The sequence below is a fragment of the Myotis brandtii genome, unplaced genomic scaffold (assembly GCF_000412655.1).
Source record: "Myotis brandtii unplaced genomic scaffold, ASM41265v1 scaffold667, whole genome shotgun sequence".
Taxonomy (NCBI): Eukaryota; Metazoa; Chordata; class Mammalia; order Chiroptera; family Vespertilionidae; genus Myotis; species Myotis brandtii.
The window spans coordinates 1,991,065-2,004,932 of NW_005370593.1; the positions used below are offsets into that span (position 1 = coordinate 1,991,065).

A 13,868-nucleotide genomic window follows, 5' to 3' on the forward strand; every position below is an offset into this window, starting at 1 on the left:
ACTTTCGCTGACCTGCCCCTGGGGCTGGGGCTGGGGCTGGGGCTCGTAAAAACAGCAAAAGGAATCAGGAGATGGGGCTCATGGATCTCCCGTGAGGTAGGTGCTACCCTGCTGAGGTGAATTCTACTTTGTGTGGTATAAGAAGGTGGTCTAGTTTCCTTTTTTTCACAAATTTGTTTATCTTTTTAAAGACCACTTTTTGGTTCATTGATCTTTGGCCTCTACACCCCAGCCCTGGCAGCTGACACCTCATACTTCTGCAGGGCAAAAGCTCTGCTTGGTGGGGCCACAGGGAGTTTAGAGGATGAGGCTGAGTTCCTCCAGGCTGATGTCATAAGGAGAGTGCACCACCCAAGAAATACGGTGTCTGGGGTGTGGGAGAATGACTCAGCACTGAGATCCTGGTAGCCGTCCCTGTGTCTCTAGCAGGCTCCTGTCTCTCCCTGGTGGACAGAATCCCTGCCTGTTTTCAGTCAGATGTTATGTGGGCGCCTCTTCCTGGGTCTGGGGCTCTGGGCTGGGGAGCCCTGGCTTGGGGTTGGGAGCCCATTCTTCCCAGTGGGAACCTTTGCAGCTGAGATTTCCCTCTGGAATCTTAGCTTCTGCCTGTGGGAGCTGGGCCAGCCCTTTTTGCCTCTCTGCCCTTTCTACCTGTTTTGATGTAACTCTGTAAATCCTTGGTTATAAGACTTCTCTTCAGCTAGTCTTCAGTTGGCTATTCAGGTTGATTGCTCTGTATTTTAGTTGTAATTCCTGTTTGGTTTTGGGAGCAGATGAGTGTAGCTTCTACCTACTCACTGCCATCTTGGATCTACTGTCTCACTAATGTTTGTATCTATATAATAAAAGCTTAAGCGACCATTACCGAGGAATGACCAGAACGACCGGTCGCTATGATGCACACTGACCACCAGGGGGGAGACGTTCAACACAGGAGCTGCCCCCTGGTGGTTAGTGTGCTTTCACAGGGGAAGCGCTGCTCAGCCAGAAGCCAGGCTCGCAGCTGCCGAGCGCAGTGGCGGTGGTGGGAGCCTCTCCCGCCTCTGCAGCAGCGCTATGGAGCAGCAAGCTGAGTGGTAAGGAGCCTGCTGCTAAGGAGCAGCGAGCCGAGCGGTAAGGAGTGGGGGGTCCTGGACTGCGAGAGGGATGTCTGACTGCTGGCTTAGACCCGATCCCCCTAAACTGGCAGTCAGATATCCCCTCAGGGGTCCTGGACTGTGAGGAGAAAGAAAATTAATACCTGGGTGCATTAAAGGGAACCTACCAAAAAAAAAACAAAGGCAGGGAACATCTTAAAAGTAGTCAGAAGAAAACCGGCAGGTGGACATTCCCCGAGGGGTCCCGGACTGTGAGAGGGTGCAGGCCGGACTGAGGGACACTCCCCCTCCCCAGTGCATGAATTTCGTGCACTGGGCCTCTAGTTTAAATATAATGGATAAAGTACTGAATATTTGCATAAAGTAATATTAGTTACAAATTTATGCCATATTACGCAGATTTATATAATCCCTCTGCTTTGGTAAATTTACCATACTAGAAATTTATGGTTTTGTGGTTTTGAGTTGTCAAGGGTTAATCTATGCATATTTGTGTTTGTTTTTTAAATTAAAAAGTTGCCATCCTGCTTCAACCTCATTTTCTGGTATTTTTTTTCCCCCGTAGATTTTTTAAAAACAGAATTAATATGTAGAAGATTATGCTGGCTCTTCCCCTTTGCTCTTAACTATTTCTTATAAGCAATACGAAATCAGCTATTACTTACCAGGCAAGTTTCAGGATGTTGTTTGTGCACACATGTATTCACCAATCTGTTCTTTGCACTGCCTATGTATACCTTTGTTTTCTAGACTTGAATTGTCTTGCAAGTAATATTTTTTTTTGTCTTTTAGCTTATTCTTTTTTTTCCTTTGCTTTTTCACTCTTGTTGCAGGTCTTTAAAAAAGAACAACTGGCTATCTTATTAAATTTTTCTGTCATGTCACATTTCCTGTAAAAACTGTATACCACTTGTCTTGTTGTTGTTCGTTTGTTTGTTTCTACGAGGTTTAGAAAGTATTTGCTAAAAATGTGTCTTACTGTCTTATTTTAAGTAGTCACTTAAAAATAAAAATGTTTAGCTTGATGATGGCCAGAGGGGAGGGGATGGTGAACTGGGTGAAAAAGGTGAGGAAATTAGGTAGTACAAATTGGTAGTTACAAAATAGTCACAGGGATGTGAAATGCAACATAGGGAATATAGTCAATAATACTGTAATAACTATGTATGGTGCCATGTGGGTACTGGAAATATCAGGGGGGTCACTTTGTAAATTATGATTGTTTAAACTATAGTGTACACCTAAAACTAATGGAAAATAATATTGAATGTAAACTGTAATTGAAAAATAAAATTAAACAAAGAAACATATTTTTAAAAGGAATTGCTAGCTTTATTAATATGAGTGTAAATGATTGTTTTTAAAAAAAAATTTTTTTTTTGCCAATCCTCATCTGAGGATATTTTTCCCATTAATTTTTAGAGAAAGTAGAAGAGGGGAAGGGAGGGGGAAAAGACAGAGTCAGAGAGAGAGAAACAGCAATGTAAGAGAGACACATCAATTGGTTGCCTCCCGCACTCACCCTAACCTGGGCTAAGAATTGAACCCATGACCCTTCTGTGCACAGGCCAACACTCTAACCATTGACCCACACAGACCATTTTTTTCTTAAATATTTAATAAGTTTATACCTATTCCTGATATAGCATAATTTTCAGGAAATTTCATTATTAGAGTACGTGAAAAGTGAATTTCTCTTTAAACCAGTATTACAACTATATTACAAACAGTATTACAGTTTATAGATTTGACCATCTTACATATTAATTTCAATCTTGAGCAACCTAGTTTCAGATAATTCAAGTTGGAAGATTAACTTGAAGCTTTGGATTTAGTTTTTTACATATTGACTACCTAAGATCATAGGTATATCCATGAGGTAAAAAAGTGATAACAATTGTAGTAGGAAAGACTCAAGGTACAGTAAATAATTTAATTTCTATGTGCCATTCAAATATGAAAATTTAAGTTTGCTATGTATGGCAATCCATAAGGAAAAAAAGGCTTTTATATGTCCACTGCATAGATTAAGTCATTTAGGCCTAGTGAGTTTACAAGACTTGAGAACCAGAATATAATGAGTTATTAAAAACGTAACAAGTATTTTTTCCCTAAAATCCTACTATTCTGGCAGTCTTATTAATTGACTTAGTCTATGTATTTTGGTGTATTTTTTATTTAATAACAGGGCTCTGTAAACTCATAGTTGTTATTCTATAACAGGATGTTAAACTTCCTAATAAAATGGCTGGTTTAAAAGTAAATAGAGGAAAGGAGGTTAACATCAATTGGTTGCCTCGCATACTTGCCCAGACCAGGGATCAAACCCGCAACCTTTTGGTATAAGGGACAGTGCTCCAACTAACTGAGCCAGCCAGCTAGGGCAGAAACTCTTAAAACTTAAAATACTTCTAATAGATTTATTTTTATACTGCTTTTTTTTAATGCTGTTTTTCTCTAGTTTGCTATAGAATAATTTTTCCCAGCCACAAGTATTTACTTAACCGGTTAACTGCCACGATATTTTGAATTTCATTAAAAAAGGTCCACCGCTTGCATCTATAGACGCTTATGGTGTACAAATGGTTAAAACAAATAAGGTTTGTTACATTCAACTAAAATAGCTCATGTGTCATGTTTCGCCAGATACACAGCAATGTATATTTTTCTTCTCCATGCTTGTCGCTGCTTTTATTTTATCATAAAAAAAATTTTTTTTTTTAAATCACCTCTATAGAAATTCTTCAGTGGAATTTGAGGGTTATTTGCTAATGTTAGTTGTAGACCAATGGAAGAAGGTAATGAGATGTTGAACCATGTGGGTGGGGTGGGGTAGGGCAGAGGTGGTGATTCTCTGAATGCCTTGTAGGGATTATTTGAGACTGTAATTTGGAACTATATTTATGTATTTATTGGACTAGAATGCTTCTCCATTGGTACAGTTACCCTCTGCATGCAGAATCAGTATGACAGAAGATGCATGAATATTTTCATCAATAAAACAGCACTGACCTTTCCAGCTTGTACTTTTGAGTAATTTGCATGTATTCATTCATTTGCTTTTATGATGCTGACTGAATTAACATTTTTACAAAGATACAGTGATCTTTTTTTTATAACACTAGATTTCTAAAATCAGTCCATTGAAAGAACATCAGTTATTGAAAGAATAACCTTCAAATTTGTGATTCATAGAAATGAAACACCATTTAACTGTTATTAGTATTACATGTTTAGAAATTTGTGAGATGGGCATTTAGAGTTTGAGGTGTAAATACCAAAACTGAGACTGCGCCTCTAAAGTATTTTGAGTATATGCAGTTAGTACATTTTTATTATGATTATGTAAAGCTATAAGAGTTTATGCCAACAGCTTGCATTGCCAATTGCTGATTTTTTTTCTTTTAATAATATGCTGAATGTAGATAAAGATGACCTCTCCCCAACTACTGAGGTTTGGGATGTAGACCAGGGACTAATAAGTAAACTGAAGGAACAGTACAAGAAGGAACGAAAGGGGAAGAAAGGGGTGAAGAGTAAGTGCAGATTCTATTATAATTTTTATGTACCAATCTTTGAGACAAAAATCTTAAATTCTGTTTTTTGTTTGTGTGTACATTTTTTATTTCATAAAGGGGGCAACTAACTTTAAATTTTGTTATATAATTGAAATTTATTTGAATATAATTTAGGATGTATTATTGATCAAGTGAAAAAATCATCTTAAATACTGGATAAGAATAAAGGAAATATTTCAAGGTGTTTCGTTTTTTTTTGTAAGCTTAAAAAGTTTACCAAATTGTAAGAAATGATGGCCTTGGAATTAAAAATAATAGAAAATGGTTCAAAGGGAGAAAGTATAAATTTATTTATTTTTGTTACATAGGGTTTATAGTTACAACCAACTCATAGTCAGGCTACATTTCTTAGTTTGGGAATCCTGAAGTACAGTGATTAGGAAAGCCCTTTTCTTAATTTTAGCTTTCTGATCTTAATCTAACCCCAAACAACAGCAAAGAACTCTCTCCTAGTACTGTTTTCTTGGCCGCTGTGGTAGAGGGAAGGCCAGAGGAGAGGGTAGTGGTGGCAGTAGGATTTGTTTAGTCAATAGCTGAGTGTCTTTTGTTGCCTTGATATATTTTTCAATATGTGTATCCTGGCTAATATTCTATAAAAGTATAAATTTAGCTATAGCACCTCTCAAAGAAGTAATTCATTTTTGTTAAACTTTTAAAAGGTACCTGAAAGATATAGTCTGACCTGTGACAATTAAATGGAGAAACTTGAAACTTATTTTTGGTATAATTTTGAACTGTTCATTGATTCCTGTTATTGTTAATCCTCACCCGAGTTGTATTTTTTTCATTGACTTTTTTTTTTTTTTTTTTTGAGAGAGAGAAAAAGGGAGAGGATGGGGGAGATACTGATGTGAGAGAGACACATTGATTGGTTGCTTCCTGCACGACTGAGGCTGGGGATCAGCCGTGGGCAAACTATGGCCCACGGGCCGGATCCGGCCCGTTTGAAATGAATAAAACTAAAAAAAAAAAAAAGACCATACCCTTTTATGTAATGATGTTTACTTTGAATTTATATTAGTTCACACAAACACTCCATCCATGCTTTTGTTCCGGCCCTCCGGTCCAGTTTAAGAATCCATTGTGGCCCTCGAGTCAAAAAGTTTGCCCACCCCTGCTGGGGATAGAACCTGCAACCCAGGTATATGCCCCTGACCAGGAATCCAACCCACGACCCTTCGGTTCACAGGCCTTCACTCTAACCACTGAATCATGCTAGCAAGAGGTAGTCTAGCTTTTTTAACCATCAAGGAGAAAACAGTGTATGACAGAGGCAAAAACCGTATAGACAGTCTGTCATATTTTTTTCTCTGTTGACAAAAAAAATAGTTTATAAAATGGCAGTATAATGAAAAATGGTGTAATTTCCCTCAGTAAAGCATTTTCACTATGGTTTAATTTATTGTGGAAGCTAATAAGTGACATTAGAGAGATTCATCTGTTAGGTAATTTTAAGAAGTTTTAGACAATATGGTGAACTGCTTATTGTGTTTTAAAATACTTAGTGCTGGACAGGGCTGTGTTCAGCTCTAAAATCACTTACCTATGTATTTCATGCATGTTGAATATAAAAGTACTTTTGCATGATTAACTATTTTAATATAGACACAATGGCATTAGAATTTTAGGGATTGAGTCTTTTTTCCCCCAAGAAACCAAGTAGTTTTATTTTAATATTACATTACTTATTTTATGTCTTATTCATAAACTGACTTATTTGTTGAAGGTTTCTTTAGAAAATGTTCGATAATGTTGCTTTTAATTAAAATACCCCCTTTTTCCTGATAGTATATAATTAGATCTATGCCTTTGTGAGGTTAAGAAATAAGATTAATGTTTTATTTTTAAAAAATACCTGTTTAAGAAATACTAGAAACAGATGATCTAAACAAAAATTTAAAATCCTTATAAAATTTTAATTTGTTTTAAAGGATCATAGTATGTAAAGTTTTGTTAGTTGCCTACTTAGCTAATAACTTATAGAAAACATTCTATATAAATGAATATTCCTCTGTTTAGCGTTTTTAATTTATTTTTTAAACAAGGTACCCTGTTGACAACCAAAATATTGGAAAACCTAATATGTGAAAGGGGTAAAAGAGAACTGCTGTGATTAAATCAGAAGCTGGGGAACCTGGCTTGCCTCGAGGCTCTCATGTCTCAATACAATTTTGTTATCCAGATCTGTGCTGTATTATTCAGCCAGCCCCCTTTAATTTTAACTTGTATCTGTTTTTTCAAAAATTGAACTAACTTTGCTTATTATAACTATAAAAATAACACATGCTGTTATTCAGACAATTTAAGAAATGTATAGAAACAAAGAAAAAGTCAAAATCACCTGCATTTCTGTCACTTAGAGATTAATATTTGGCATGGTATATATGTCCTTCCAACTTTTTCTAAGTGTGTTTATATGTAAACCTCCTTTTTTAATTTTTCAGCAAGGATATCATATTATTTTTAACTCATTTTCCCCTTAGTTTTATAGTCATCTTAAATAAAATATAATTTTAGTGTTTACACAGTATTGCATTTTGTTGATTTAGCCTACCCTCCACTAGTTAAACTTTTAGAATGTTTCTCATAATTAATGTTTTTGTAAACATCAGTATTTTAAGGTTACCTATATATAGATATAAAGATGAAGTTTCCAACAAAATGTCTCAGAATGAACTAGGCAATAATAAATTCTTTTTTATATTTAGATAAATAAAAGCTCTTTCCTCTTGAATATAGAGTTCAGTAAGAAAATGTTGGTTTTGAATACCTCCCATAGTGATAAAACTTGAGGAAATAAAAAAAAACTTTTTAAAAAAATATATTTTATTGATTCTTTTACAGAGAGGAAGGGAGAGGGATAGAGAGTCAGAAACAGCAATGAGAGAGAAACATTGATCAGCTGCCTCCTGAAAACTCCCCACTGGGGATGTGCCCGCAACCAAGGTACATGCCCTTGACTGGAATTGAACCCGGAACCCTTGAGTCTGCAGGCCGACGCTCTATCCACTGAGCCAAACCGGTCAGGGCTAAAAAAAAAAAACTTTAAAAAAATTGATGGGTCATAAACTTAGAATGGAATTATTCCACGCAGACCATCATATTAATACTGATATACAATTTCACATGAAAAGATAATTCATAAATTTTCTTAGCATTCTTATTACCTGTATTTTTGTTTTTATGCTGATATTTTCCCAGATGTAGCTTTGTACAAGTTAGAATAATTCATAAGCTGTAGCCTTTTGATTTTCTTTTTTCTTTATTCCAAAATGTGAATGATTCATACCTACTGGATCTTAGCACTAAGTTTCTATAGATTTTTTTGTCCAACTTCTTAGAGGGAAGAAAATTATTTGCCAACTTTACCATATGGAATCAATAGTCATAAACCAATCTAACTACCCTTTTAATGGAAAGGGAAAAAATGGCAAAAATATCTATCAGCTTTTTAACTTTGTAAAGACTCAGCCATGATTTGACTCTTTAATAGAAAGTCTTCTAAAATCAAGAGCTAAGATGCTAACATTTATCTGTTCATTCCACCCCACCCTTTTTTCCCCCTATCTGAAGCAAAAAAAAAAAAAAAAAAAAAAAAAAAAAAAAAGAATTGTAGGAAAAATTGAAAGCTCCTAAACATGTGGAGATAATATGAAAGCAGAATTAAAATGATTGAAAGAAGATGATAGCAGAAGGTGGGCTCAACCTCAAAAACATCTGAAGCAGAATTAAAATAATTGGAACTAAGTGACAACTTTGTCTTGGATTATAGATACAATTCAGTGTTAATTTCTTGCTAAGCGAGGTATGCATGAAGAGCTCTACTTTATCAGTACTTCCAAAAGGCAAGACTATGAACCTAAAGAGACTTGAGGCAGTTATTTTTACCTCAGGCTTCAAAAGGGTTAAGCTTCCTTTTCCTTTTAACTTTGTATTTTGCTATAATTTTAGGCTCAGGAAAAGTTACAGGAATAGTGCAAAGAGTTCCATGTACCTTTTATCCAGGTTCCCCAAATATTAACATTTTACCATATTTGCTTTATCCTTTTCTCTTTGAAAAATGTATAGTTATTATTTTGAACAGCTCAGAAAACTGAGTGTTATAGACATGTTGCTCCTTAAATACTTTAGAGTTCTTAACCTAACTACTAAGAAATTCTCTTACATAACCACAGCACAACGATGAAAATCAGGGAATTAACAATGATACAATATTGTCTAGTTTAAAACTCCATTTTCTTTTTTCTTTTTTAACTAGAGGCCCAGTGCACGAAATTTGTGTATGGGTAGGGTCCCTAGCGGCTGCCTGATGCCAGTCAGGGCCTCGCTTCCCCGGCTGCCGGCTGCCTGCCGGGTCCTTCCTTTATTCCGTGCCACCCCCTGGTGTTGAACTCCCAAGGGGACACTTTGCATAGTAGGCTTTTATATATATAGATCCTCACCTGAGGATATATCTATTGATTTTAGAGAGAAGAAGGGGGGGGGGGGCGAGATTGATGTGACAGAGAAACACAGATCTGTTGCCTCCCCTACATGCCCCGATCAGGGATCAAAACTGCAACCTGGATATGTGCCCTGATCAGGAATTGAACCCACAACCTTTTGGTGCATGGGATGACATTCAAACCAACTGAGCCATCCAGGCAAGGCCTTTCATTTTTTAATAATTTCTGTAATTGGGGGAGGGAGTGAGGAGGAAGTTCTAAGTTAATTAGTTTCCTTAAAATCTTGATCAGGTAGGATTTTTGGGGCTTCTATGCTCTCCATTTTTTCTGCATATCATAAAAATATGTAAATCACATATTTGTAATATGTAAATCATGATTTGAAGTAAGCATGAAGCATCTGTAATCTCTAGAATATGAGGGGATTTAAAAATCTTTTAAGACTTCCTTTGATATTTGTCTGTTTCAGTTTTCAACATGGAAAGTTTAAATTGTAATACATCTTTAACAAGTGATCTTATTCTTATGGTTTATTGTTACTCCTATGCTATTTATACCTATAAAGTTGATGCTTATTTCATTTCCTTTAAAAGATTTAGAGGCTTTCCCTTTTCAAAGATTCACATTCTGAGAATATGTACATGGTTCTTAGTGATTGATTTGTCTTAGTTTTCTTTCTTTTTTTTTTAATATATTTCTTTATTGATTTCAGAGAGGAAGGGAGAGGGAGAGAGAGATAGAAACATCAATGATGAGAGAGAATCATTGATAGGCTGCCTCCTGCATGCCCCCCACTGGGGATCGAGCCCACAACTCGGGCATGTGCCCTTGGCCGGAATCGAACCTGGGACCCTTCAGTCCACAGGCTGATGCTCTATCCACTGAGCCAAACCGGCTAGGGCTTGTCTTAGTTTTCTTACTGATTCTAATTTATCCTAACTTTCCTGTCTTTTCCATTTATAGAATATGATTTATCTGTCATTTCTCTTCTCTCCTTTATTGGTGTTATAGAATTTCTATACATCATCTGACTTGATTATCAATACATTGGAAAAGGGAAAACTTAACTTTTTAAGTATTTCTTTTAATAATGAGGAAATCAGAGTTTATGGGTAAAGCAGGTTTTTCAAATTTGGAAAAAGTGAAAACACATTTTGGGTTGGTTTGTTAATGAAAAACTTGTGTGAATGTGGCAGGAAAATATCCACAAAAACACCAGGGAAAGTTAATTGTTTGTTGCACCCTCATAAAAAAAAATCATTTGTACTTATTTCTTTGTTAACTTTTCATAATAGTTTATTAAGTTGGAAAAACTCATGCTTTATTCTTTGTTATTAAATATTAACCTTAAACACCAAAATCTCTTGTTGTTTTAATGGTACCTTCTGTGTCTATGAGTTTATAGAACTTTGGTTCAGTGACAGAAGGCTCAATTATATATGTATAAAACAATATATAGTAACATTCACAGAAATATTGAATATCTTAAATATTTAAATCATTTTAATGTTTTGGGGGGATGACATGGAAAACTGAAGACATCTTTAATTATTTGAGATTTTTGTAACTGGAAATTCTTTAAAATCCTGTTTCGCTAGTAAGTTGGTTTTAGAGGCTGCGAACAAGTAAAGTGGTAGCCATTAAAAGAACCTCTACTGCTGACATTAATTTACAAGGGTCAACAGGACAAAACTCTATGACATCATAGCTGATCTGGGACATGATGAGCTGCCCCACATCCCTTCAGGAATCATTAATCAGTCAGTCTAGTTCATCTACTACTAGAATGACTGATTATGAAGGTGCAAGAGCAGAGGAAGGTATAAAGTTTAGCTACCATTTTATTTACATTGCAGGAGATGTTAATTCCAAGTCACATCTCCTTAGTATTGTAATTTGCTGCTGTTTTAAAATGCTGAAGATGACTTTATTTTTTTTTATTTTAAAAATATATTTTTATTGATTTCAGAGAGGGAGAGAGAGAATCATTGATCGGCTGCCTCCTGCACACCCCACGCTGGGGATTGAGTCCGCAACCCGGGCATGTGCCCTGATTGGGAATTGAACCGTGACCTCCTGGTTCATAGCTTGACACTCAACCAGTGAGCCACACTGGCTGGAATGAAAATGGCTTTAAATCATCTTCATAGAACATGTTGGGCAAGCTCGTGATGTAATTGTCTAAGGGATTTTTGAAATTTTTTGCTTCTGTGTCTTTGTTTTGGGGGGTGTGTGTGTGTGTGTGTGGTGTTAATCCTCACCCGAGGATATTATTTCCACTGCTTTTCAGAGAGAGTGGAAGGGAGTGGGGAGAAGAGAAAGAGAGAGAGAGAAACATCAATTTGAGAGAGAGACATTGATTGGTTGCCTCCCACATGCACCCAGACTGAGGGCAGGGAGCAAACCTGCTACCCTTTGGTGGGCAGGCAGATGCTCCAATCACTGAACCACACTGGCTAATTTTAGATAGAGTTATTTTTATCCCAGGGGTCAATTCAGAGAACCTCTCAGAAATCTAACTTTAACTTACAGAAAATAGCAATTTAAAAAATCATTTTAGAATAAGGCAGCATTTTATTCTTTAACTTGGTACCAAGTATACTTGGTAATGAAACTAGAAATGTGCATGAAATGAAAGTACTACTTAGGCATTTTTTGTTTTCCAGAATTGATTTTAGCTGAAGATATGTATATATATTTCAGTTATTTATAATTTAGGTGCAGATACTTATAATTCTAAGTAATGAGACTGAATTCTTACCAAGGGCTTATTGTGACATGATCCCATATAATAAAAGGCTGATATGCAAATTGACCGAATGGCAGAACAATCGGTCGCTATGACGGGCACTGACCACCAGGGGGGCAGATGCTCAATGCAGGAGCTGCCCCCTGGTGGTCAGTGCGCTCCCACAAGGGGAGTGCCTCTCATCCAGAAGCCAGGCTCACACTGGCGAGCACAGCAGTGGTGGCAGGAGCCTCTTCCGCCTCTGTGGCAGTGCTAAGGATAAGGATGTCCGACTGCCATCAGTTGGACATCCCCCTAGGGCCATGGTCGGCAAACTGCAGCTCACGAGTCACATGCGGCTCTTTGGCCCCTTGAGCGTGGCTCTTCCTAAGCCTTAGGAGTACCCTAATTAAGTTAATAACAATGTACCTACCTATATAGTTTAAGTTTAAAAAATTTGGCTCTCAAAAGAAATTTCAGTCGTTGTACTGTTGATATTTGGCTCTGTTGACTAATGAGTTTGCCGACCACGGATCTAGGCCAACTATTCCATTGCACAGATGAAGCTGAGGCCCTGACGGAGTCAAAACTGACACTCAGCTTGGTATTTCATGCACTGGGCCTCTAGTATAAGATACTTAATTATCTAATAATTCAGCATATAGATTTGAATTTCATTGATGTTTCTGTTTTTGCTATGTAACAGAATTTGATGCCTCGGTCAAAAAATTTTTAATACATCTGTTCTCCTTTAGGAGTTCTCTAGTAGCACATTTTTCTTACAGTTAAAGTTAAATAATTTTGCATTTTTTTCTCTCTTAGAATCATATCTGCATGCAGATATGACAATTACAGATTATGGTGAGAAATAATAAAGCCAAACAAAACATATTAATGCATGAAAAGTAAAATAGTCTGTTGACTTTTCCAAATCTATTTTCTGCTATTGAGCTGTTTTACATCAGGAAGTATTTTCTAAAATCCACATACCAAATCCATTATTTTTCATTTTATGCATTTCAGGTGGTTTATCTTCTTTAGCTTTTGGGTTGTTTTGCCAAATAATGCATAGGTAAACTTGCTAAAATTTTTGTAGTTTGTGTTGTACATTAAACTGTAGATTTTGCATTTAAATCAATATAGTGCTCTCTATGTGTGCTTATGTGTGTGTCCTTTTAAAAAAAAAAGTGAGTCAGTTATATAACTCTTAATGGTGGAAGGAATAGGAACTGGGGAGTTAAGTACAAACCTAATTGTAAATCTTAGCATTTATTTTAAAAGAAGCAAATTCAGTCTCTACATAAAACTAAGAAGAAACAGAGTTCATAATCGCTTTTTTTTTTTTTTTAGCGGCAACCTCCAACTTCATACTTTCCTGTTGAAGTCCATGTCATACATCATTTTGTAAAGACAAAATGTCTGTTTTCAGAAAGAGAAAGTTCTGTTTTACAACCTTTCAGACTATTTTTAGTAAAGACTTAAGATATACCATGTCAACACTGAATCAGTTATTGGGCTGTGTTCTTTAGTTTTGATAAAATTGAAGGAGGAAGAAGAGTTTGATATGTGAGCTACAGAGGTTTCCTTGGTCATTAAGCGTCTATAAAAAGGAAGATTAGTTACAAAAGGACCTTGTTGTAAGATCCCACTTGGGACCCTAATATTTCCATAAAGGGAAATGATAATAGTATTGTTTAATTGCTTGATGAAGTCTTTTAGGCTATTAATAAAAGGTGTCATAATTTTCATCATTAAAAACTGCTTTTAATAATTTTATTTTTCTTTGAATTGCCAATGACATTTTTATGCTTATGTGATTATGTGCTATACATAATTGTATTAACATTAATAAAATGAATTTATAGAATACAAATTAATTTCCTCTACAAGAAAACAAGAGTGAATAAATTGAATATTTACTGTGATTATCACATCCACAGTGGTGATGGGTGATTATGGAAAGTAGAAATATAGCTTAAAAGATTTTTTCACATATATATGTAATAAACGCTGAGTGAGC

General features: G+C 35.9%; 1 protein-coding gene across 2 annotated transcripts in view; it reads left to right on the top strand.

Moving 5' to 3' along the window:
- STRN3 (striatin, calmodulin binding protein 3) overlaps window positions 1-13,868 on the top strand; it is a 68,530-nt gene that overhangs the window by 30,206 nt on the left and 24,456 nt on the right. The window contains exon 7 of one of the 2 annotated variants that reach the window (XM_014528976.1): window positions 4,523-4,633. The exons of the other annotated variant lie outside the window; for it this stretch is intronic. Within the exon in view, the coding sequence (XP_014384462.1) occupies window positions 4,523-4,633 (111 nt within the window). The remainder of the gene's footprint in view (window positions 1-4,522; window positions 4,634-13,868) is intronic. 2 annotated transcript variants of the gene reach the window in all.